Source organism: Equus asinus, chromosome 20 (genome assembly GCF_041296235.1).
Source record: "Equus asinus isolate D_3611 breed Donkey chromosome 20, EquAss-T2T_v2, whole genome shotgun sequence".
In the NCBI taxonomy this organism is placed as follows: domain Eukaryota; kingdom Metazoa; phylum Chordata; class Mammalia; order Perissodactyla; family Equidae; genus Equus; species Equus asinus.
In genome coordinates this window covers 12,280,612-12,305,959 of record NC_091809.1, presented here as the reverse complement: position 1 = coordinate 12,305,959, position 25,348 = coordinate 12,280,612, and the positions used below count along the sequence as shown (strand labels likewise).

Below are 25,348 nucleotides of genomic sequence, written 5' to 3'. Positions count from 1 at the left end.
GGCGTGTTCCTGGAAGAGGGAGTAGGCGTGCAAAGGCCTCGAGGTCAGAATGAGGTGGGTGCTGCTGAACCAAAAGGCCAGCGGCTCCCCCTCGTCGGACTCCATCGTGCCTCAGTTTCCCTTCAGGGCAGGTGCCAACCGAGCCTCCAGCCCCCTGCCGGCCTCAGGGGCCAGCCTGCTGGGTGAGGTCTGGCTTAGACCAGCGGCTCTGTGAGGAGCTGGGGCTGGCCTGGAGGGAATGGGAAGCTGAGCCCTCAATCCTGGGGGGTAGGGAGAGCCAATTAAACTTCACCTGGGGGGGACGTCCCTCTCTTGTCACCCAGGGAGCATGAACACCCTGTTTGGGGCGACTTGGGGCTGCTGGCTGTGTCTCAGGGTGTGAGGGGTGTGGCGCCAGCGGTCCAGGAAGCTCCACGCAGCTGGAAATCCCGAGGCCGGGAGATGGCCTGTCCCTGCTCTTCTGGAACCCGGGTGGCAGCAGCTTGAGAGGAAACTGGACGACGGGAAAGAGGGGCCGCCTCCCTGTGTGAGGGCTGCACGGCGGGATGCCGTCTCCGAGGCGCCTTTTGGGTACCACGGGGAAGGCCCCCTCTTCTTGGCTCTCCGAGCTGAGCGGGCCGTGGGCTTCTGGCTGTTTTCTTCCTCCCTTGATCTCAGCCTGGCACACTGGAGGCCTCCAGAACGTTTTGGATGATGAGTTCTGGTTTGTTTTTATGTTTTACAACCTTGATGTGGTCTTTACGACAGAATGATGTCCCCCAAAGACGTCCCTGTTCTGGTCCCGGGACCTGCAGACGCTGTCACCTCACAAGGCAGAGGGGATTCTGCAGATGGGTTAAGTCGAAGCCCCTGGGATGGGGGTGACCCTGGATTCCCAGGGCCCAGGGTCACCCCAGGGTCCTGAGCAGAGGGAGGCGGGAGGGTCAGAGGCCGAGATGGAGACGCTGCGCTGCTAGCCGTGTGGACGGAGGAAGGGGCCCCGAGCCAGGACGCGGCGCCTCTGGAAGCTGGAGGAGGCGGGACACGCTCCTCCCCTGGGGCCTCCGGGGGGACCCGCCCTGGCCTCCTGTGGAATTTAGCCCCGTGGGACCCTGTTGGACTCCTGACCCCAGGACTGAGACAATAAGTCTGTGTTGTTCTAAGCCACCAAGTTCTGGTGACTCGTCACAGCAGCCACAGGAGACCCACACACACTGGAACGAGTGAGGATTCACCCATTTTGTCACAGCTGTTTCCCTGGGCCCAGCCTCGTGGGGATTGGGAGCCCGTCCCCGACCCGTGCCAAGGAAGTCCTGTGTACAGACTGGCTCCGACTCCCTCCCTTCTCAGGGCTGCAAACAGGGGCTCACTGCGTGTCAAAGCCCCTGGCATCTGGGGTTGGCGGGAGTCAAGAAAACGGACAGAAACCACGGGGTATGAGACCACAACACCTATGGGTGGAAGGGCCCTGCCAACGGGCTTTGCTGGCCAGGCCCACTTGCGTCCAGCAGGAGGGGGTGGCCGCCGTGGGATCAGAACTCATCCCCTCCTGCCCCCCACTCCCCATCTTCTCTGGGATCCACCCTTGCTTGGACTTTAGCCCAAGGGTCGGGGCAAGCGGATCCACTCCCAGCCCGGGCCTGCCTCTCGAGCAGCTGTGACCAGCTGGGCCCAAGTGCCGCCAGGTGTCCAGCTCCAGGAGCTCCAGCCGCCACACTGCATCTTACCCACCCTGGCCTGGCTGTCCCGACGCCCACACCACCCATGTCAACAGCCCAGTTCACAGAAAAGTGAGTGGCCTGCCCAAGGGGCGGGGGACTCCTGGCCAGTGCCCCCTAGATCTGTCTAGATGCCTCTTCCTCAGTGTCCGCAGATGGCTACTGAACCCCGGAGCCCTAGAGCCGCTGAGGCAGGCCCCGCATGGATGCCGAGCCCCCCCATGGGCGCACAGGGCCTCCCCAGGCAGGCGGGAGCACGGCTGTGAGCGAGCAGGGAGGGAAGACACGGACACCACATGGGTTTCTAATCCAAACGCACTTCTCTTTATTCAAACCAGGGTCAGACTGGCCAGTGGGGACGCCCTGAAGCCACGTGCGCGCGAGATGGGCTGACAAGGCCTCTCCTCGTCCTCGATGCCCGGGGTGGACGTGGGGCGGACAGCGCACCTGCAGACACTGCCAGGCAGGTCAGTCGACAAAAGCAAGGAATAAACAGAAAACAAAACACACTCAGTAGATTCTTCTTTAAGCTCCCAGAGTTTCTGGACCCACAAGTCCCAACCCTCAAAGCCAGGAGTGGGGGACTAAAAACGGCCCCCACTTCCACCAGTGCCGACGGAAACCCTGTTTTAAATTAAAAAATAAGCCAGTATACATCGTAGAAAATTTCTCTTAAAAATCTCACAATTTGTAAATGTATATTTTTTTCTTTAACATAAAAGTTTACAATATACGGTAAAACAAAAGGCTCAGGAAAATAATTTCAAAAAAAGAAAGAAAAAGAAACCTGAAGTTTTGAATTAAAGCTGAAGACATTTTTTTAAACCCTGTTGTTGAACCAGTGACGTTTCTTTTATTGTGCTGATGGGTTAGAGAAAGAAATATATTTAAAAACTTCAGTCCAGACACCCACAGCGCCTCCAAAAGCCTCTCTCCCCGCCCCCCGCCCCCCAGGTTGAGTCGCTATTTTTCCGCCAAGTTTGTGATTGTCACGAGTTCACAAGTTCCGAATGCCGGGTCTCAGCGTCCCGCGTCCTCGAGGCCGGCCGGCCGGCTAGCGTCGGTAGGGGTGGAATCCTTGCACGTTGTGGTTCTGACCGCGTCCAAAGCCACTTCCGCCGGCAGGGGGGCCCCCCGAGCCCGGCACCGAGGGGCCCCCATAGGACGGGGGCTGCTGGCTGGGGTCTGAGAAGCCCTGTCCGAAGCCGGCCAGGTCCTGCCCGTAACCTGCTGAGGGAAGAGTCCGTGAGCCGGGGCGTGACAGTGACTGTGGGGACAGCTCCCGTGTGGCGCTCTGGGGCCGCGGCCAGGCCTGGGGTGAGGCCCTGGGGCTGCTCATCTCCAGAGAGCCCACCCTGCGCCCTCGGCAAGAGCCTGGACAGCTGTCTCCGCACAGAACCAGCGGCAGCTCTGAGCCCTCTCGGACCCCCATCTGTCCGGCATGTCCTCAGCCCGCCTCCCCGTTCCCAAAGCCTTGGGGCTGGGTGCCCGGGCTGCAGGGCTGAGCGGCTGAGGCCTTTGAGCCTGGAGTCACAGAGGATGTGGCTGGCCCTGGCGGATCAGGGGCTTCTAGGAAGTAGGTTCTGGAACAGAACGCAGCAGGGACTCCGGCACAGCTCTCAGGACTCAAGACCATGTCAGACCAGCCCTGTGCCTCCCTCTAGAATACCCCTAGATAGCCGCTGCCCTCCCTGCAGAGGTGACCCAACCCAGAGGCTTCCGTGACGCTGACCAGCTCGGGGTGGGGCCGGGACAACATGCCAAGCGCTGGTCTGAAGGACTTGCATCGGCTGGGCCGGGCAGCTTCCTCCTCGACCCAGGGCCCAGAGCCTGCGCTGCTGGCCCAGAGGGCATGAAAGGTGCCTCGGGAAAGGGGGCGGTCACCTCCTGGCTCCTCGTCCACCCAGACCACACACTCTGGACAAAGACCGGTCCCAGGACCCTGGCCTCCCTGTGGCGAGTGGGGGTGGAGCGAGGCTTGCTGCCTCGTAGAAGCAGAGCCCACGGCCGGCTGGGATCCTCACCTACCAGGTCCACCCCCGCCTGGGATGGCAGAGGCGGTGACGTCCACTACCCGGGTGCCAGCAGAGTAGGGACAGTGAATGAGGGGCCACCTGCCTAGGCCAGGCCGTGCCACGGCTCAGCCTGACCACAAGAGCGTAAGCAAAGTGGGGCCCTGCGGCCTGACGGGCCTGGAGAACAGGCACCTGGGCCTGGTGAGATGAGCCCAGGTGAGCCCCAGGGCAGCCTCGGCGCAGGAGTGGCCGGGACGGGACACACTCGCACACGCCACGCTGCTCCGGGCGGGGGCGAGAACCTGCAGAGAGACGGTGGCCCCAGGGAGCAAGAGTGTGCACTGTGGGGCGCCGGGGGCATCGGAAGCCAAGCACGGCTGCACCCTACAGACACCATGGTCTGAGGCGAAACCCCGTTCAAGCAACGCAGCGGGAACAGCAAGCCTCAGGCGGCAAACTCAGGGCTGAAACCCTCAGACAGGAAGCCCCCGCTGAGCTGGGTGGAGGCGTCCCCAGGACCCCCACTGCACCACCCTCCTCAGGCCGCAGGCCTGGGAACAGCTGCTGCTCGAGCAGCCCCTTGGGGGAAGCACCCTGCCAGTGCCCGAGCCAGCGCCTGTCCCAGGCCAGAGCCGCGAACCCGCCCCTCGCTCGGAGATCACTTGGGAAACCAAGATGACAATGGCCACAGCCGCTGGCACCAGCCTCAGGTCCCCAAACCCACAGGCCTGGGGCCACCTGCTGTGTAACCGAGGTGTTCCTACCACACACGCTGGCGACACCCCAATGCCCATGCCTGCTGTGTGTGTTGCCTGGCCCTGGGTCACGTCAATGTTCCCCAACACCCCCTACGGCAGGGGCCTCTAAGAGGGAGGGAGGCAGGACATGACAGGCCAGGCGCAGGGCCCGAGGGCGGCCACTCACCGTACTGACCGTAGGGGAAGTCAGGCTGGGCCGTGGGCGCTTTGCTCATGTCTGGGGCGGCCTGAGATGGAGGCGGCGGGAAGGCCAGGGGGGCTGCCCCTGGCGTGGCAGGCGGAGGGGGGACCCCCGGAGGGGCAAACTGATCCGGTGGTGGAGGTGGAGGCCCGTAGCCAAAGCCTGCAAATGAATGGGAGAGAGGGACAGACGGGCTCGCCAGCGTGGCCCCGCCGAGGAAGGGACCGGCTCGGGAAGAGAGCCAACCGCCGGTGGCCAGAATGAGCGACTCACGGACGGAGTCACTGCACCATCACAAGGACAGAACCCAACCGAAACCCCAGCACAACCGTGCGCTCTGGGAAGACAAAAATCACAGTGAGCCGCCAGAGGGCAGGTGCGGTCGCGCCCACGCCGTCCGCGGGGGCAGAGGCCCTTTCTGCCCACCTCTCGTCTTGTTAAAAATAAAACCCAAGGTGGTCTAGGCCGGAGTGGGCACACTATCCTGTAAAGGGCCACACAGTCATCATGTGGCCCGAGCCCACAAATGTGACCGGGCCACACTGTGGCGTGGCCCGAGGGCAACTCACATCTGGATCCCGAGGACTTAGGAGGAAAAGAGATCGTGGGACATTTTATACTGGTTGAATGACACGCTGCAGTGACCACCTGGCAGCCACAGCAGGCCAGGCAAGGCACTGCTTCACTATTCCAGACCCACGTGGCCAGTGTGCGGCCCGCCCTTCACACTGAGGTGTCGGGGGGACGCCCCGAGCTTGCGTCACGAGGCAGAGCGGAGAGGACAGTGGCACTGACCCCCAGCTGTCTGCACCCTCAGCCCCTTGATTCTGAACGACAGAGATCAGCCTGGGTGCCCCGCCGGGAGGGGTGAGCGTGAGGAAGAACGAGGCGTCGCTGTCACAGCCACAGGGCCCGTCCCCCGCACGGTGCACCCCCATTGACAAGGGGCCCAGCCCACAGCCGTGCGTGTGCACGTGGCCCCAGCCTTCCCCCCGGCCCAGAACTTACTGAACTGCGGGGGGGCGCCATAGCCCTGTGGGAAGCCCTGAGGAGGGGGGAACCCTCCGGGGGGAGTGGACACGATGTACGAGGTGAATGGCGGGGGTGGTGGGGGGGCTCCTCGTCCCGCAGGGGGTGGTCCATAGCCACCTGGAACAGAGGATGCAGGGTGAGGGGGAGACAGAGCACCCAGCCCCAGCACCCCTCCGGTTTTCTCCTCTCCCCGATTTCCACATACGAGGACTTACCGATGGCCTGTCCTGCTGGCACCCACATCCCTAAATGGGGAAACAGAGGGGGTGCCATGTCAGCTCAACGGCAAACACTGGGGCCTGCCCTGGCCTCCCGCCCCACAGCCGCCCACCACGCTGGCTGAGCCCCGCGTACAGAAGCTGTGTGCCGCCACACTGCGGGCACAGGTAGGACAGCCCAGCCCTGAGGGGGATGCCAGAGGTGCCCCTGCAGCGTCTCAAGAGCACAGGGCAACCCCCAGGGCTGCTCAGACGGCCAGGTGTGGGACGAGGGCTGGCCCCATGTCCTGCCTCCACAGGGAAGGCTCCCGAGAGAAGCCCTCGCTCCGGCGCCCGGGCTCTCCGGCAGAGCCCGCCGGCAGGGCTGGGCTCGGGGGAGCACCTGCAGATCAGGGACTCAGGCACGTGGGGGACAGCGGCTGGGAGGCTGGACGGCAGGCCCAGGCCACGGGTCACACGCTAGCTATTCCCCCACTGGTGGATACGAGGGTGTCTGTTCTTACTAACGGGCTTCCTGCAGCCGTGTTGGATTTTGCGATAAAACATTCATCTTTAAAAGGACAACTGTGGAGACCAGGGCAAAAGGCTCGAGCTGTGTGGAGATGGCTCTGCAGACTCAGGTGGCGCTGGGGGGACACCAGGTGCCCCTGGGTGCAGACAGGCCTGCCTAGTCTCCTGCCCCTCCCTGGATGCTGTCCCTTCTTCGGTTTCTAAAGGGGTTGGAGCCTCTTGGATCCTCTCCTGGGGCCCCTGCGCACCCCAACCCTCCCAGCAAAGTGTCCTTAACCTGTCTGCTGACCCCACACACAGGATCTGACAGCCCGGCTGGGGTAGCCCGCAGCCCGGGAACAGGGACAGCCCAAAGGGCCCGAGGGACAGGACTCTGCAGCTCCTTCCGGCTGGGCGGTAACCCCACTCGTCCCAAAAGCGTCTGCTCCGAGCCTCCGAGGTGGCCGGGCCACACATGCTGTGACTCCACCCGCACTGTGGGCTGTCTGCCACACGCTCACCGTCGGGGCGGACATGGCTGCTGCGGGTACCATTCAGTGGAGGCGACGGTGACAGACTCCAAAATCCACCAGGTCCTCTTGACCTTTCCCTAGAGGCACCGTCCTGGCACAGCCCCAGGCCACGGGGGCAGCAAAGGGACCATGTGGCCACACGAGGCACCCGAGTGCCCTTCTCCGGCCCCAGGGAGCCTCAGTTGCCCTCCCTGCAGACAGGGGAACTCGGCTGCGGCCCAAGCACGGAACTCTCAAGACGGACCAAGTGACACGGAACCTGGGGACCTCGTGACCGAGAGGGCCTTGCGGTCCTCCTCCTTGTCCACAAACTGACAGCAACAGTTGGACAGGTGGACAGTTGGGGGCTCATTGGAAAGTTCAGGTGCTCTGAGTGTCCAGTGTGGGGCGTGGGGCCCGAGGCCCGGCTCCTGGACTGAGCATGCGTCTCTGTGCGTCAGGAGGCCCCTCGCCAACCTGCTGGGCAGGAGACTTCCGGGCTGGCCAGGCAGGGAGCCCTGAGTCTGCCTCCTGCATCCCGCACAGACCACGCCACTGCCCCGTGAGCACATCCGCCTCTGAGCTAAGTCCAGAGGAAGGGGTGCAGGTGGCGGCAGGAAGTAGCCACCCCAGCCCAGGCCTGTGTGACCAGGACGCTCGAGCCTTACCTTGAGGGCCGTATCCTTGCTGCCACGTGGGCGGGGGCTGGCCTGCCCAGCCATTGGCGGCGTTGGGCACGACGCGGCTGCCCCACTGGCTGGCACCTGGCTGCCCTGGCGCTTGGCTTTTGCTGTCCCGAGGCTCGGCCCGTTTAACTTCCACCTAGACAAACAGAGCTTGGGTTTAGGGAGACGCTGAGGATCCCAGACCCCTTCCCTTCAGACACACCCTCAAGTAACTTACAACTACACTTAGCATCTTATTACGACTTAAAACTAAATACTTAACTATAAACCTTATTTAGGCCAGTAGCTTTTTTTCTTAAAAATTTTTAATTTTTTTGTTTAAAAAATGTTTCTCAGGTACAACAGATGCAAGCGTGAGGCACAGGAAGCCCTGTGCGCTGCCGAGCAGGAACGGAGGGCGAGGACCCTCGGCGCGCTGGGTGCATCACGAGGGTCTTCGGTCAGTTAGAGCAGCAGCGCCCTCCTTCGCCGGCCCCGTAACCCCGGGACAGAGCACAGGCTCTGGCAACCCCAGCCCTCGGTCGGCCCTCCGGCCCCGCGTGGCGGGAGCTCGGCCGGGAGCAGCCCGCCCGCCCCGCGCCCTCAGCGCATACCTGAGAAACACGGTGCTCGCTTAGGCTTTCTTAAAATGTCTAATGGAAGATAAAGACTTACCTTCCCCAGGCTAACGCTTAAGGAATCTCAATTAACTCAAAATAATGTCAGAGGGAATGGATGTGATAAAGAGAATCTTACATTACATCTAACAAAAAAGTAAACAAACATGCAATAAAATGGACATTTGAATCAGTAAGCAATCTTCATACTGTGTTCGGTCGCAGCCCAGGACCCCCCTCCTGGCCTGGGGTCGGGGCCGCAGCGCTGGGGGCTGGGACGGCGGCCACCACCTGCGGATGCCGAGCGCTGGGGCCGCCCTCGAGCTCCTCCCTCACGCAGCCTTCAAAATATGGGCAGACTGACAACAAAAACCCCCGATTCCAGGCAGGGCTGCCTCCGCATCGGAGCAGCCTCAGTTCTTCTTGTTTTTATGATACATTGTAATGAGGAGAGAGAGACAATGGCCCCACTCGGAGTCATCCTTGGGGTCTCAGTCTTAGTTCTCCCTTAAACCCCTTCCTGTTAGAGAACAAACAGGAAGCGGGACAGAGACCCCATCTCCGTGATGCCCCAAGGACGCTCCAAGATGGGAACAAAATCCCCCTTAGCCCAAGGCAATGCGACAGCAGGACCAAGGGACCTGTTTCAAAGAGCACAAATTAATGAGTCTTCCCACACTTTCCTTAAGGGAATTTGGTTCCTGCTTACAAAGCAAAGCAGCCCTTGTCATTTAAAAAAAAATTCTTTTACCCTCTTCCTATCGGAACACAGAGCAGTCCCTGCGCTCTGGGTTTAATCACAAGTGGGCTGAGCCCCCTGCTCTGCGAGACTGCGGGACGCCATGTCCGGCCACCAGCAAAGGTCGGCGACAGAGCAGGCGAGCCTGGGTGGGGGCTGGGGGCTGGGGGCTGGGGGCTGAGGGCTGGACCGGCCCTTGGGCAGTCGAGCCCCACCCGAGAGGCCACCTCAGTGTCCGCTCTGCTTCGTGCAGAGCAGACTGGCACGGCTGTGTCCTACGAGCCCGGGGGCGGCCGCCTGGAGACGGGCAGCCCTGTGCGCTCAGCACGGCCTCCTGCCCCTGGAGCGGAACCTTGCTTCCTCCAAGTTTCAATGTCACAGGACCTTAAAACGTTGAACGCAGACTCCTTTGAACTTGTGTTCCTTGAAATCTGCAGGCTAATCTTAAACTAAAAGCGTGACTGCATGTCGGAGGAGATTTGTGTCTCCTGCTCAGTCAGGTTCAAGTGGAATCAATGCAGCCTCAGCAGGTCCTGGGCCACCAGTCTACAACAGCCACGCTCGCGACTGCACTTAGGAAGCTGCGGGGAGCAGGGCTGTGGGATGGGGGCGGTGGGCGGGGGCAGGACTGCTGGTGCCAGATGCCCTCCACAATATCTTAATTGACAAAAACGGCCATTGTGTCCTCAGAAGGGCTGGGCGTGTTGACCCGGAACGAGGAAAAGCCGTGGCCTGTGCCAGGGTGTGCTGAGCGGGTTCGAGAAGGGCAGAGACAGGAATCCTGCAAGGACGCAGAGCCCGAGCTTTGCTGACTCAGGAGGTCCCGACGGCTCTGCACTCTAGAGCCTTCTCAGAAAGCCCCCGGGGACCGGGCAAATGGGGAGCTGGGGCCACTTCCTGACAGTTTACCTCCGAGAGCAACACAGTATGAAGATGAAACAACCAGAGGTCACTTGACTGCATGGAGTTAAGTACTATCGAGAGCATGTGGTTGGTACCGGAGTTCACAGTAAGTGACCCAATTTAAGAAACCAATCCTTCAGGATGTTTACGTTTCTCAGTTTTACAGGGAACCTGTTCTCAGAGGTTCGCCGCCCATCGCATGGCGGGGCGGCGTGAGACAATCGGATACAGACAGACATCTGAAGGAGTGGTCACAGAAACCAAGCCTGAGGCAACCCGGGATGTCACTGGAGGCAGCCCACCAGACCCCCCCAGGACATGTCCCTCAGCCCTCGGCCACCCCACCCGCCTGTCCCCGGCAAGCCAAGCAAGGGGCTCCAGGAGGCAAGCTGGCGAGAGGCCGAGCTGCGTGCAGGGTCCCTCGGGAAGGACGACCCCAGCTCTGCAGACGCGGGTCCGACCCCGACCAGCAGAGGCGCCCAGGACGACGCACCCAGCCCCTCCTGTTAAGGAACTTCCATTTCCAGTGAAATGCCTAGGTTGCCTAAGACTTGGTTTGGTCTTAAGGTAAAATAAAACTACAACTACACACTTTTTTGCCCATGATGTCGTGAAAATGCATGTTGACAGCCTGGTCCACTGATTGTTCGTCCTCGAAAGTAATAAATCCAAAACCTAGCCAACGACGAAGAGTGAATCAAGGTAGCAGGGTGTTGTGACACAAAACAGGATGATGCACAGTATCAGGGACGGGCCGAGGGATCGACCGAGGGTCTCAGCAAAGCCGGGTGTGCAAGGCTGCGGGCCCAGCGGGTCCGTGCAAGCCGCCTGGGCGGGCCAGGGGGCGCGGGAGCACCCAGGGCGTGGCCCGGAGGGCCCGAGCGCCGACCTGGCAAGTACAACGCGGCAGCGGGCCCGCAAGCAGGGCCGCCGCAGTGGGGGGTGCGTGCGTGCGCTTCCGCTTCTCTGAAACCCAGGGTTCTCCCCCTCGGCGAGCAGTTCGCTCTGCAGCTAGTGCTGACAGGAGCCGCCTATCGCTCTAGCGCGTTCCACGGAAGCGCGTCTCTACCCCAGTTAGTGCCTCGCTAAGCTTGCCCAACGCTGTTGGGTAAGCCCAAGGAGTCCCGGCCAGGCAACGTACGTATGTCTACAGGTGTCTATCTGCACGTAGCTAAGTAAATAAATACACAAAGATACAGGCCACAACGGGTTCCAGCAGGTCAAACTCTGCTGTCAGCAGCAAGAGCAAGAGGCACCATGTCATTAGAGAGAAATTTAAAGGGGAAAAAAATTTAGCATTTCCCAAACACAAGAAAGTGGCAGTATAAACGAAGTTTGGTTGGTCTGGGTGAGCGCGACTGCCCAGCTAACGTGGCATGTCTGGTCCTCAGTCTACTGCCTCCCTGGGGCCCGTCTGCTCTGAGCACAAAGGGACACGCGGGCAGCCAGCTGCCAGAAGACCCCGAAGAACAAAAGATGGGCGAGGGGGAGGGCCAAGAGGAAAGAAGGGCCGAGAACGGGCTGAAGACGGGCGTGGAGGGCGCAGGGCGACAGAGCGTCACATGGCAGATGCACGGAGCTGGGGGTAGGGGCCTCTCAAGCTGATGAAGAGGGGCGCCAGGCTGCAGTCGTTGGGACCGTGGGGGAAGATGCCCGGCAAACCCGCGGCAGGAGGGGACGGAAACAGGAGAAGGCGGCTCAGAACTCGGGGTGACAGAGGAGCAGGAAGGACCACTGGGGACTCAGGGGCCGTTGGCCATGCTCCCTCTGCACGCACATGGAATCTGCACGTGGCGTGAGAGGGAGCAGGACGGCGGCCGCAGAAGTACACCAGCAACACACACACGAGGAGAGCAGCGTGCAGCGGGGACATGGGAGGGGAGCAGAGGCAGCGCCCAGCTGCGGGGGCTGGGGGCATGGGCAGGGCCTCAGCCCGACCGAGAGGGGGGAGGGGTGGAGCCGCAGCAAGAGTCAGGGAGGTGAGAAGGCAGGCGTGGCTCCCTGGGACCCCGCGGACCAATGCTGCTCTTGGCATCGCTCCCCCCCCAGCTTGCCTGGCACTCCCAGGGACTCGTGGGGACTCTCGGAGCCCGCTGCCGAGGACGGTGAGCCACGCGGGAAGGCAAGCCCAAGGGCCCAGCCTGAGGCGCTCTCCCACCAGCCCTCCCGCCCGCCCGGCCTGCTGGCTGGCCCGGGCAAGGACGGCAGGCAGTGGGGCGGGCCTCGGGGGCCGAGCCGGGGAACCTAAGAGCAGCCTTGGGATTCCTGTGCCTGTGGCTTCACAAGATCGGAGGCAAATGGTGGACACAACATGGGTGATGAACGGCATGTGAAAAAGTGAACGTTTTCTCAAAGTGCACGTGTCTGAAACCACAGGGCTGGCGTGGTCCGTGAGAGCGCAAGAGGCGGTGAGTCGTGGGGAGGAGCCCCGGGGCCGGGCGTCTAGGGACGCGTCTGTCTGTCAAGAGGCGACATCACCACTGAGGAAGTGGAAGAGAAACACACTGAAACTTCGTTTACACCCCACTGGAGCAAAGCCCGCTCCCTCCTCTGACCGCGGGACTGGCCTGTACCTGTGTGATCTAATTTAGCACCTGGAGAGGAGAAATCTAGAGAGATCGTTAATCACAAACAATTCACAGAGAAAGGAGAACAACTTACTTAACATTACTGTACTTGACTATGAAACACTTAAGTACGTCACTAAGCGTGTATGTCTAAATTAAGATTAAGACTAAGACTTAACAGCTTAATCGACATGAAGTGAGAGTATACGTCACTTAATCATGGAGGAGGGTGGCGTTCAAATGGCAAACTATTCTCCAGCATGGCGGGCGCATGCTGCGGGCGGCGCCAGCTCGGCGCGGGGGCCCCGATGCGGGCAGAGGCCTCGTGGGGCCCAGGCTGGCAGATCAGCTCCCACGGGTGGTCCAAAAGCGGCTGATGAGCCAAAAAGAAAAAAGGGTGGTGACAAACAGCAGCAGCCACACAAAAAAGGGCACAGAAACTGCATGCCGCAGTGCCAGCCCGAAAACCAATTTGGACGTGCACGCGTGGGCAGCTCGGGGAGCCTGGCGGGGACGCGCTGAGGCAGCTCCTCATCCGCTGCCGCCTGCCCACCGACAGGGAACAGGACGGACACAGGGAAGCCTGAGTTCGGGCCGGGCTGGGGCAGGCCTAGCCTGACGACTGCGGGGGACTGACTACGCTGGCGCGGCCTCAGCCGGGGACGGTCGTAAGTGAGCAAGCTCACCATTTAAAAGACCACCCATCTTGCAGCACCCGTTGGAAAACAGAAACCATGTTGAAATTCGTGTCAAGTTGTAAAAACTTCAAAAGAACAAGCCAAAAAAAACAGCCGGTGACACCTGACCTTGGGAAGCACAGCCGGGCAGGGGGAGCTGCACAGGAGAGCTACGTTTTAATGGTTTGTCTCGAATCGTCCTTTTCTGAGGCAATGCTCGCTACAACCACCACCTAATTGTGAAATAGTTTGCCATCTGAGGGGGAAGGTCAAGGACAAACTCCATCTCTTTTACCTCGAGGCCTCTGCTTCTCTGCGTCGTAGATCATGACCACTTCCGTGACCTGGAAGAGAGATGGGCGTTCGAGGATCCGGGGGCCATGGCGTCTCCGGCTGCAGCCACCCTGAGCCAAGCGAGCGCTGGGCAGCATCTGTGGGGTCCAGGCCGTCCCGAGGCAAGGCTGGCCTGCTGGGCTGGGAGGCCTGAGATTCAGGCCACACGGAAGCCCACGCGCCCTCCGCCCCCCACGCTCACAGGGCAGGCGTGTGGACACCAGGGCCAGGCCACGCGCTCCTGCAGGAGATGAGAGCCAGACAGCCACAGGGTGCCCCTCCGTTCACCGATAAGGGAAGCGAGGCTCAGACGCCGGATGGGATGGCCCAGAGCCCTGGGGCCTAGCCGCGCACTCCAGAACCTAGTGCGTCAGCATCCCCGCCAACCTGCTGCCCCGGCACTCAGCTCGGCCCTTGTGCCCGTCACCCCCCGCGCTGGCACTCCTTTCTCCTGGGACCCTGGCCCCGAGCGCCCCTCACCACAGGCCCGACCCCCGGCCCACTCAGGTACCACCGCACAAACACGCTGCAGCAAGAGCAGGGTGGGACCCCGCAGGCACCTGGGGCACCCGTGCCTTTGCTTCAGGTAACCGGCACGGCCCTCCACGCCTGCGCCCTGCCCCCATCTTCTCCTCTGTGGCCCCACTACAACCGAGTTCCCTGTACAACCCCCGGAAGAGTCTCAAGGATTTACCCTCTTCCAGGGAACAAAACCAGCCTGAGGAGAAGTCTGCGTCACTGAGGGGGAGGGGACGGAGCGAGGTGCTGGGGAGAGCAGTGGTGTGGCCCGGGCCAGCTCCCTCCCAGAGGGGGGGCGCGCACCGCTGGGACCTGGATCTAGGAACGGTCTTCCGCTCTGTAACCCCACCTGGCCATGCCCACCTTGCTGCAAGCCCAGCCACCACCAGTGGGCACCTTGTCTCGGTCCTGGGGGTGGGCTTAATTAGCCCGAGGTCCAGGCGGACCTGGCCTAGGACACCCCCTCCTGCAATCGAGGGACAGCAGGTGGTTCCCACGGCCAGATCGAACCCCGCTTCTCCCCAGCACTGTCTAGAGCTTTACAGCGTGATGGTCACAACCACCCCGAGGGGCCTTCCAGGAGGCCGGCCTGGCGAGTGCACATTTGCCTGGAAAAGCCGTAAATGCTCTCCCACGTGGGAAACGGCCATCAAGGGACAGGAGAGGGTTTGGTTTGTTTCCTTTTGGGGCTGGGCTCAGGGGAATAGAGGACACCTGCCAGGCTTCACCTCCCGTGGACACATGGCTTGGCCACTCCCGCCCCGAGCGGCCGGGCTGCCGGTGCGGGAAGCACTCACCACTCCGAACTTCTTGAAGTACTCCCTGAGCTCTGTCTCACCACAATTGTGAGGGATTCCACCGACAAATATCTTATTGGATTTACTGTTATCACTCCTGGGGCCTTTCTGCTGTTTCAAGAAGGAAAACATGGTTAGTTCATGAGGGGATCCCTCCAAGCGCTCCTCACGGTCATGTGTGACGGAGTGTCTGTAAGAGGCAGCTAAAAGCCAGGCCAAATGCTCCAAAAGTCCCGCAAGTCCAAAGAGAACCCCAGACAGCGGCCACAGGAACCCTCTGCCGCTCTCCTACGAGACCGAGGAGACAGGGAGCCACGCTGGCAGAGCGCGCTGTGGGTCCTGTGTTCAATTATTCTGAATTACGACAGCCACACGACTTAAAAGCTCTTCAGTGTGAAACTGAGGATTTTAGGAGGGTAAGAAAGAAAAAACAAAGTGGCCCCAACGATCAAAACTGACAAAGATGACACTGGTTTTTAGGAGCTAGCTTCTAAGCTGGTGACGAAAGACAACTATGGGAAGCTTTAGTAAGTGAAGAGCCGCCGGAGTCGCCTGCCTCGCCTGCCGCCTACCCTGACCTGGTCCCTCTCTCTGTGGACGACCTCACACCTGGGGGAAACGCGCGCCCCAAGCTCGTCACCTGGGGGCAGAGGTGGAGGGGACCGTGGCTCCTGCCCCTGCAGCACAGCTTCCCCACACCCCTTCCCCATCCCTAAGACCCGTTTCTCTCTCCCAGGAGCTCATGGGTTGAGACGTCCCAATGACGTCAGACTCAGAGACTCACTCTTTGGGAGTGAGCGAGGGTTTCACGGGGCACCCGGGGTTGACATGGGTCAACACGTGCAGGGTTTCCTATACGCCTGTTCTGTCTGAATAAAGCTGCTCAGAGACAAGGACACTGACAACCAAAGGGAACCTGAGCCCTGCCCGGATGCCAGCCTGGAAGGCGGCCGAGGCAGGCGCCCGTGAGCCGGCCCCGCACCCTGCCGCGCCTGTGCACACGGGCCGGGCGGCCGCCACAGCTCGCGGAGCTGCTCTCAGGAGGCGCTCCAGAGCTCAGGAGCGGTGGACGCGGACCAAGATGGATGGCAGCTGTGGGAAAACGTGAACAACTGTGAACCAGGAGGGGGATTTCACATGTTCATTGTACTCTTCTCTCAATTTTTCTGTTTCTGCTAAGTTTCCCAAGACAAAGTTGGAAAAACAAGGACTGTGTCAAGGCTCTGAGGCCCCATCTACAAGCAGCCGGGATCCTGCCAGCAATACAGGTTCCCAGGCTCCCGCCCATACTCCTGCTACCCGGACAAGTGCTGGGGGGCGGTGAGGCCACGCTCAGACTCCAAGCAGCCTCCAGCCCAGCTCCGTCCAGGCCTTTCAAGGATGGATGGTAGCCTCCTGGGTGACGGTTTTCTCTGAGAGCCACTGGTGGGGACGAGGGTTGGGGGTGACAGAGGACAGGTCTGCCCCAGCTGGCTAAGCAGCAGGGGCCACGCACGGCTCACAGAGAACCCCGAGGAGTCACCACATTGGCTGTTTTTTTTGATGAAGATTAGCCCTGAGCTAATATCTGCTGCCAATCCTCCTCTTTTTGCTGAGGAAGACTAGCCCTGAGCTAACATCCATGCCTGTCTTCCTCTACTTTATATGTGGGATGCCTACCACAGCATGGCTTACCAAGCAGTGCCATGTCCGCACCCGGGATCTGAACCGGCGAACCCCGGGCCGCCAAGAAGTGGAACGTGCGAGCTTAACTGCAGCACCGGGCCGGCCCCACATCGGGGCATTTTGAACTCAGTTGTTCGAGCAACCAGCAGCCAGGCTCTTGGAGCAGCTGGCAGAGCCAGGTAGGTGGAAGCCTCAAAGCTGAGGACGAGCAGGCGCTCTGACACTCAGCGAGGCTGCTCTTGGCCCCCCGGGCAGGCCGGCAGAGTCAGCCAGAACAAAATAGAAGGCTCTTGATGACAAACGGTGTGAGCTGCCACTTATTTTAAGACAGATTAATAGGAACTTTCTTGGCTATCAGATAAAAAACTTACAGCATTGGATAAATGTGAGAAATTCTCAGCTGCTCAAATGTCAAACTGGAAGCCCTTCTGTCACTCTCACTCTTAATGAGGAAAAACACCAGATCAAAGGCACGTGTTTCCTTTACCCCGTGGCTGCAGACACACAGAGGTCGCCCTGCCCTGGCCCCTTACCCAGCCTTCTTTCGGCCGTGTCCTCTCCGGCTGCATCCCCCGAGGTGTACATGGCTTTGGGTCAATCTGTAGGAAGTTTCAAAAGAGCCAGTTGTGAATATGAGGCTATTTTCTCTAGAAAACAAAGTGCGACTGACAGCAGCCAGTAGCCCAGCAAACCAGGCCCCACTCCCCGGGTCAGTTCACCCCAAATCCGTCTCCCATTCCGACAGCCAGTCTAAGTGCAAAGCCTTAATCCTTTTCACTCAACCTCAGGGGAAACATTTTGCCACATAAACTTCCAACAAAGCTCAGTGGCAGAGGGAAGCTGAAGGAGGGACAAGTGCCAAGACACAGGGAGAGCTCCGCCAAAGGAAGGACACTCACATTGCGGCCGTCCAGGGTGTGTGGTCTGCTGGCCAGCACTGTCCCCACACAGTTTGGGTCTTTAAATTTGACAAACCCGAAGCCTCGAGACTGGTTGGTCGTCTTGTCTTTCATGATCACACAGTCCACAACCTCTCCATACTGAGAAAAGTAGCTGCGCAGCGTCTCTGCTCAGAGATCGGGACGAAACACAAACACACGCACCAGAGTGTTGAGCAGGGTGTTCCAGCCGGCGTGCACACACATGCACACCCATGCACTCCTGGTTCATCAGGCTGACCTGGAAAGTGTGGAACTACCAACTTTTAAGCTGGCTAATCAATGAATTTAGGGGGAGGTGGAAGAGGGTACAGAAGAGGGGAGGCGCGGAGAAGGAGGGCCCCACACCACACAGCTGCACCACATCTTCCCACGAGTTGGAAAGGCTGCGGCTGCCCCCAGCAGCGGCAGCAGGCGCCCAGGACAGGAAGCTGAAGGGAAGGCAAAGTGACGACTTCGAATGCCACTTGATTACAAGCTTCCTCTACTGAGTCTGAGCACGGCGACCGCCTGGCAACAGCCCTCCTGCCTCCAGAGCCACCTGGGCCGGGACTGCAGACCTGCCCCCCAGCTCTCCCCTAGCTCTGACGTGAGGCACCAGGACAAAATGAAGTCTCAGAGCCAATGATCAGCTCCTCTCTGCCCCCAGCTGACTCCCAATCAAACGCCCCCCACCCAGAAATCAAGAACTAGAGGAAACCCAAGGTACTAGCCAGAGACAGGTTCACACGAGTGCAAGAGCAAGGGCGCCGGCCACCCACACCTACCTTGGGTGGTGCTCCAGTCCAGGCCGCCCACGAAGAGCTTCCTGTGATCCAAGGAGAAAACACCGAGGGTCAGCACGGCTCTGCCTTAAAGACGCTGCCCATACCCGGCCCACGGTGGAACCCACGCCACGGAGGGAGCTCGTGCCAACGTACTGAATCACACCGAGGCCACGGCAATGGCGTGTGGTGGCCTCGGCCGCGCTCAGCCTCATCGGCTGCAGAGGTGAAAACGACTCCCAGACTTCCCACCACGGGGGGAGAGAGCTTTGTAACGCCGTGTGCACGCTGACCACGACCAAGGAAGAAAAGGAGCCCCAACCCCCGGCGGCTTCGGAGCGGGGGGCGTCCCTAACTGCTCCAGCAGACATGGGATCGAGAGGCGGGATCTCAGATGACCACCGGTCACCAGCAAGGCAGCGGGGCCGGGCTCCCAGACAAAGCCTCAGATTCCCCATGTGGTTCTGGGTAAGGACCCACATGTCATTGGGAAGGTCCCGGGAGCTCAGCACTGGAGCCCCGGCCCACATCCCCACCCAGGGCCACCTGGGCTGTCCTTTTGGGCAGACACACTAGAGCTTTCAAGAGGAATCCCACTGCCGTCCCTGCAGCCTATGCGCCTCGTGTCCACACACACCCTGGGCAGGCTCTCCCAACGGCCGAACAAGCGTGGGCCGGGCAGCGTCCACCTCCCCCCGCACGCGGTGTCCCGCCCTTGGGCCAGCTGGACCTGCATGTGCCTGCGTGCCGTGGCTGTCCCATCCCCAGCAGGGACTGTGCTCATTGTGTGGCTCTCAGCATGGCTGAGACACACGCGCCCTTGGGCATCATTCAGGTCTCCTGAAGGTGTGGAGGCAGGTACGACAAAGGAGACGGGCGGGAGCCTCCAGCAGTAGTGGGACAGCTCTCCGTCCCACCTGCTTCCCCAGGAAAAGAGGACACAACCGCCGTCCCCCTCGGAGCTGGACCTCAGCGCTCACTGGCGGGTCTTCAGAGGGCCAGTGCATGGCCCAGGCTCAGTCCCCGAAATCACAGCCGGCCACGCCACACTTGGCGTGAAGACAGACGGCCCTGCAGCCCGCCGCACGCCCGCCCCCTGGGCAACCAAGAGACCACTAGACAGGGTGCCCGGGCTTCCGCCCCAGGACAGGCCCCATGTGGCCACCAGCACAGCCATCGCCTCTGCTCTGACAGCGACTCAAGCCTCAGGGCGCCAGCCCCTGGAAAATGTCAGGGCTCCGTCTCACACTGTTCTTTCCCTAAGGGAGCAATTCAGTGTGCGAGTGAGTGTCCCTGCCACCAAACAGGGACCCACTTGACGTCCTCAAAGTGTCAACGGCACACAAGCAGGCCACCAGGCGTCCCGGTGGGGAGGGCCAAGCAGGGGCCTTGGACGGGAGCGTGAGCCACGGCTGTGCCTCCCGGGCCTGCAGGCAGCTCTGCAAGGACGAGGGTCGGGGAAGCGCACTGACCAGACAGGAGCAGGAGGCCGCGCTCAGGCCTCATCAACGCAGCATCGTGTCTCCCGCGCAGCCCTCCGGAACCAGGCCAGGCCTCCTCCTGCATCCGTGCCCCACTCCCCAGGGGCCCTCCCAGGCTCGGCCCAGAGCATGCTGTGACTCCGGCCCCCCTGTTGTCCCCAGCTGGCACAGGGCACCCAGTAGGGGCACAGCGAGGCAGGGGACTGGAGGCTGCGAGGCCAGCTGGAGGTCTTTCAGCAGAGGAACAAACAAGGGTTTGCTGTGGAAAAGCAGCTTTGTGCAGGAAAAAGAGACCTCAAGCTTTCCCAAAACACAAGATGCAACTGACACAGAGAAACACCAGCCTCTACTGAGCCCCGTGTCCAACCAAAACAGAAAGGCCACGAGCGGGCGGCCCCCAGCAGCGCAGGCTCCGCACGGCCGAGGGAGGAACTCGTCTGACCAGTCCAGGCCGCAGCCCTCACTTAAGTTCCAAAATTAGGCATTAAGGGGAGAAGAGCAGAAATGTCATCGCCCGCGCAATTGACAAACCTGGAACCTGCCCCTCGACTAGATAAGAATGTGGCATCGACCCCACGCTCCCCGAGGTCCTGTCGCCGAGCTCTGCTCGTTCAGGGAACAGAAGTCCTGTTCTCAGAAAACAGCGCACAGCGAGCGTCTCCACGAAGGGGATCTGGTCCGGCCCACACACTCTCGAACACTTCACAAGCTTGGGGGGACGCACACAGACAGGGCAAAGCGTAAGCCACTGGGGAGTCTGGCTGGGGAAAGGGTACGTGGAGACTTTCATTACGATTCTTGTAATTTCTTAAGTCTGAAGTTATACCAAATATAAGTTATGAAAAATGCTCACTACTGAGGAACTGGCAGGATCGAAGTTCCTTCTGGAACAACAGTCTCACCCGTAGGACATCTGAGACACAGAGCAAGAGGTCCCTCTTCTGTGACACAACCTGTTTACTCAGAGGGAGGAGCTTGCAGCTCCATGCCAGGGCTGGGCTGGGACTTGACGGCTTCCACTTCCCTTCGTCCTGCCCCAATAGCATACTCCCCCCAGTCTGCAGATGGAAGGTTCCAGAGGGTCCCAGGAGGCCCCACTGACTCGTGGTGGCAGAGACCATCTCCAGCACAAAGCCTTAACCTCTAAGCTTTAAGCTTTTTACTCAAAAAAATAATAAGGGTCCTGAGTGCCAACCCCAGTAGGCATGAGAAATGAAGCATCCCGGCAACGCTGGGACTACGGGCCGTCAGCAGGACGAGCCAGACACGGCTCCACCGCCACCCCAGCAGCAGGAGCCTCGCGGCCCTGTCCCACTGCCGGCCGACCAGGGGCGGCCCGGACAGACTGCCTTGGCACCCGAGTGTGGGCTCGGCTGTCAACGGGTGTGCACATGTGGCACGTGCAGATTGGGGGGGTCAGCTAACCGCGTGGCTTCCCTCTCCAGCCCCTCCCTGCTCTGACGGGTAGGAGTCATGACTCAGCCGAAGCTGGAAGTCAGGGGGACCTCCTGGCTCTATCAGGCCCTCCCTGGTAACTAAGTCAGATTCCGAAGGGGAAGACAGGCAATGCCACCACTGGGGGACCCAACAGAGACCGTCTGTGATCAGCACGCTCGCTCCCAGGGTCACAACCTCGACAGCAGGTGCCAGTGACTTCCTCCTGGAAGGGGCTCTGCAGTGGCGACACAGGCACCAGTCTCTGGTTAACAGTCACCGTCTGGAGCGGCCCCGGGGCCAAGTGGCTGGGTTTGTACTCCACTTCAGTGGCCTGGGGTTTAGCACGGACGTGGCACTGCTCATCAGGCCATGCTGAGGCGGCGTCCCACATAGCAGAGCCAGAAGGACCCACAACTAAGATATACAACTAGGTACTGGGGGGCTCTGGGGAGAACAAGAAAGAGAACAAACAAGAAGACTGACAACAGACGTTAGCTCAGGTACCAATCTTTAAAAAAAAAAATTTAAAAAGTCCCCGTCTTCTCGCTGCTGGAGCTGAAACCTGTCTTTGGATGACCACCCTGCTCTCACTGTGTGTGCTTTAGGGCAACCGCATGGTCCTGATGCCAGGAACTAAGTCTTCAGTGGCTTCCTCTGGCCCTGGCAGCATGCCACCAGGCTTTGGAAAGTGCCCCCTGGCGAGGCGGCCCCCAGAAAGACAGTGAGCGGAAGGGCGAGCGATGCTCACATGGGCAGGAAGCAGGGGACCCGGGACCAAACATGCTTGTCCAGCAAGCGGCCCGGACAGAGCCTGTTTGGCAGCGCCTGCCTCTGCGGTCAGGGCGCAGGGGCACACTGGGACCTGGTCCCTCTAAGTACGTCCTCGATTCCCTGCAAGGAGGGAGGCAGCCCTGGCCCAGGAACCAGCTCACTCCAGGCCCTTCCACTGCAACAGACACGAAGTCCCAGAGGCAGCCCTTGGGGCATGGGACTCACCTCCATGACGGGGACAGTGGACACGACTGCCTCTGAGCCTGAGCCGGCCACCAGGAGCATGGATGCCTAGCTTGGGCTCGTCCACTCCCGAGGGTGACCCTGGGCAAGTCCCCTGCCCCTTCGAAGCCTCAGTGGGCCCTGCCCAGGGAAGGGTTGGAGCCCGGCTCACAGCAGGGCCTCCAGCCCAGGGTGGCAGCAGCACGCTCCTCTGGGTGGGCTTCTGCCTGTGGTGGGCCCGGCACCTGCTCAAGGCCAGAGGGAGGCCGACCAGAGCACCTGCCAACGTCACAGGCAACTCCACAGGTGTCGAGCCAGCCCCCCACTGGAGACACGCCCTTGACCGAGAGTAAGCAGCAGGGACGCACCAGGAACCAGGCCGAAAGGAGCAGATGTTCCCAGACAGGGGGCTCACTGGGGTGGTCCTTCCCCAGAGAACACTGGGTGATGTCTGGTGACACCTGTGATTGTCACAAGTAGGGGTGCTCCTGACATCAAGTGGATCTGAGTGACGGCCTCGGAACGTCTGCAGTGCCAAGGGGGAGACCCCGCCCCAGGACAGCTCTACGACGCAACACAAGAGCCCGAGAGGAGCGTCTCCACACCAGCACAAGCAGCAGCCCCGCAAACCACGACCTCTCTGAGCCAAACAACCGCTCTCGCCTCGCTGGGCGCTTGGCACAACAGGCGTTTAATCAGGGCAGTCCTCTTCCTCGGCCCCCAGGCACCGTCCTTCCAGGCCCACCCAGGGCTCCACTCAGGGGTGTCTGCCTCCAAAGCCTCCGCCAGGAGCCAGTCCAGAAAACCCAGGACCACGAAGGACCACGCGCCTGCCCTTGGCCCAGGCCTCGCCTGAAAGCGCCAGGAACAGCCCCGCGGCCTCGAAGTGCCGTCATCGGCAGGGATCAGGGCTGTGGGACTGCTGGCCCCAGGAGGTGCTCTGAGCAGCGTGACCCCGGTGCTGCCCGGCTCCCCTCTCGAGAACGCCAGGCGGGCCCCTTCCCAGGTCCCAGGCCGCGCAGACAGAAGCGTGTGTGCCACAGGGGACCCTCCACACACCTCCGTCCAACTCCACGCCCGGAGGTGGAACAGCAGCAGGTGGCACAGGATGCCCCGCCGCCTGTGTCCCTCTGCCCCAGGGGGCAGCCCTCTCAGGGGGCCGGGCGCGGGGGCCCCAGGGAGACCCCAGCGGGCGCGGGGGCCACTCCGGGCTGACATCCCACAGCCGCCGCAGCGCAGGGAGCACGTCCGCCCCCGCATCGGCCACGGGCCACCAGGGACCCCGCGGCTCCGGCACCCCGCTGCCCCCGCTCCGGCGGACTGCGATCGTCAGGACAACAGAAGCGTTAAAATCAGGGGTCTCGGCCACCACGGTGGGGGGAGCCCGGGCGCAGCGCCCCCGCCCGAGCCTCACCCGGCCCCACGCGCGGGGCCCGGGCCCGCGGCGCACCTGAGCACAGCGGAGCCGCCGAGTCACAGGAAGCCGGGCGGCCCAGCCGCGGTCACGTGCGCGGAGCACCGGCGCTCGCCCAGCAGGCGGCCCGGGCGTCCCGCCCCCCGCGCCGGCCGGAAGCGCGGCTCCTCGCACAGCGCGGCGGGCAGCGCTTCCGGGCAGCGAGCTCTAGGTGCGAGCGAGGACGGCCCCGCACTAAGACCCGGGCGCGGCGGCCGGCACGGCGCGGGGAGGCGCGGGCAGCCCGGGCGGGCTCGGGCTCTGCAGGCCCCGGCCCGGCCTCCCCGCAGGGTCCCGCACGCGGGGCTCGGGCCGGCGCCCCCCGTCGAAGCGGGCGGCAGTCAGGCGCCCCGGCGGCCTCGCCCTCCGCTTGGCGGGGAGGGGCGGGAACCAGGGCGCCGCGTCCCGGCGGGAGCAGGCGGGCGGCGGCCGAACCGAAACCCGCGGGCCGAGCCGCCACGTGCGCCGACCGCTGGGCCGTGCGCGGGCTGGGGGCGCGCCGGCCGCCCCCCACTCCTGTTAGGGGGATCTCCGAGGAGAAACGCGGGTGCGGGAGGCAGCCGGGGCGCCCCGAACGCCCCTGAGCGCCGTTCGGGGCCCCCCTCCGAAGGGGAGGGTGCGGGGACACCCAGGACCCCCCAGGTTCCTGTTTGGGGCCCCCCACTGGGAAACTGGCGCAGCGACGGCGGGGCCCCCTGAACCCTCCAAGGCTGCAACTAGGGGTCCCCGCGGCGAGGAGGCAGCCGAGGGCCCTCGGACTCCCCCGATTCCGGTTTGGGGTCCCCCAGCGGGAAATCCAGAGGTGGGGGCGCCCAGAGCGCCCCAGACCCCCAGCTTCCCGTTCGGGGTCCCCCAGCGCCACACTCAGGAGCCCCCGGGACTCCCTTAAACTCCTGCGCGGGGTTCCCCCGGCCAGGAAGCAATGGGGGGCCCTCGAACCCCCCCAGATTCCCGTTTGGGGACCCCAGTGGGAAATGCAGAGGTGGGGGCGCCCAGAGCGCCCCAGACCCCCAGATTCCTGTTCGGGATCCCCCAGCAGCACACTCAGGACCCCCCGGGACTCCCTTAAACTCCCGCGCGGGGTCTCCCCGTCCAGGAAGCAGTGGGGGCCCCCGGGACCCCCCAGGCTCGCGTGCGTGGTCCCACAGCACCACACTCGGGACCACTGGACCCCCCAGGCTCCCGCTCGGGGTCCTCCAGCAGCACACTCGGGGCCCCCCGGCCCCCGCGGCCTCCCGTGCGGGGTCCCACGGGCCAGGAAGCAGCAGGGGCCCCCGGCCCCCCCCCCGGCCCGCGGCCGCCGACCCCGCGGCGTGACCTTGACCGGCGGCGGATCTGGGCGGGTCCGGCCGAGGCGGCGGCGCGGCCCGGGCGTCCTCACCCGATCTCGTCGGCGCCCGAGTTGTTCATGGCGGCGGCGGCGGCGCTCGGCGTCCCGGGCCCCCTGGCTCGCTCCCGCCTCCGGAAGGTCACTGGCCCCGGCGCCCTCCCCTCAGCCGCGGCCCGGATCTGCGCAACGGCGGCGGCCGCGCTGCCTCCTCCCCTCAGCCCAACGGTCACCGCGCGCCCGCGCGCCCGCGCCGCCGCCCTGCGCACGCCCGCGCGCGCTCCCGCACGGGGCCTCCGGGGGCGGGGCCAGGGGTGCGCCTGCGTCAGCGCCGGCGTGCGCGCTGCGTGCCGGCGTGCGGCGGGGACCGCGCCGCCGCAGCTGGGCCGTCGCGCGGCGGCCTTCCTCCTCGGCGGCGCCGCGGGGTACTCTGGGAAGTGGAGTCCCGCGCGGAGGCGCCGGCCCTGCCCCGCGGAGGGGAGCGCGCGGGCCGAGCCACGTGCGTGCGCGGGCGTGCGTGCGTGTGTGTGGGGGGGTGCGTGCGTGCGCGCCCGCGCACGGCCGGGCGCTC

General features: G+C 62.6%; 1 protein-coding gene across 14 annotated transcripts; it reads right to left on the bottom strand.

Moving 5' to 3' along the window:
• Window positions 1–1,994: 1,994 nt before the first annotated feature.
• Window positions 1,995–25,055, bottom strand: DAZAP1 (DAZ associated protein 1). Of its 14 annotated transcripts, none has more exons than XM_044753672.2 (12): window positions 24,832–25,055; window positions 18,090–18,130; window positions 17,284–17,450; window positions 16,918–16,983; window positions 14,720–14,830; window positions 13,366–13,414; window positions 10,419–10,501; window positions 7,571–7,724; window positions 5,899–5,928; window positions 5,660–5,800; window positions 4,637–4,813; window positions 1,995–2,927 (listed from the first exon to the last, which is right to left on the bottom strand). In XM_044753672.2, exons 1-12 carry the CDS (start codon window positions 24,858–24,860, stop codon window positions 2,752–2,754), a joined length of 1,224 nt encoding a protein of 407 aa, XP_044609607.1. In that variant the 5' UTR covers window positions 24,861–25,055; the 3' UTR covers window positions 1,995–2,751. The 14 variants fall into 14 exon arrangements, with proteins under 14 accessions (XP_044609607.1, XP_044609608.1, XP_044609613.1 ...); XM_044753673.2 differs by having other exon boundaries at window positions 1,995–2,924; window positions 24,832–25,050; XM_044753678.2 differs by having other exon boundaries at window positions 1,995–2,924; window positions 4,646–4,813; window positions 24,832–25,034.
• Window positions 25,056–25,348: the final 293 nt, after the last annotated feature.

Bases quoted from the DNA above. Each gene is read 5' to 3' on its own strand.
- DAZAP1 (XM_044753681.2), bottom strand. From the start codon at position 24,860: ATGAACAACTCGGGCGCCGACGAGATCGG. The intron at 14,831-16,917 runs GTAAGGGGCCAG...TTCTTGAAACAG, and splicing joins CACGGCCGAAAGAAGGCTGG to CAGAAAGGCCCCAGGAGTGA. The intron at 4,814-5,659 runs GTAAGTTCTGGG...ATTCATTTGCAG, and splicing joins TGGCGCCCCCCCGCAGTTCA to GCTTTGGCTACGGGCCTCCA.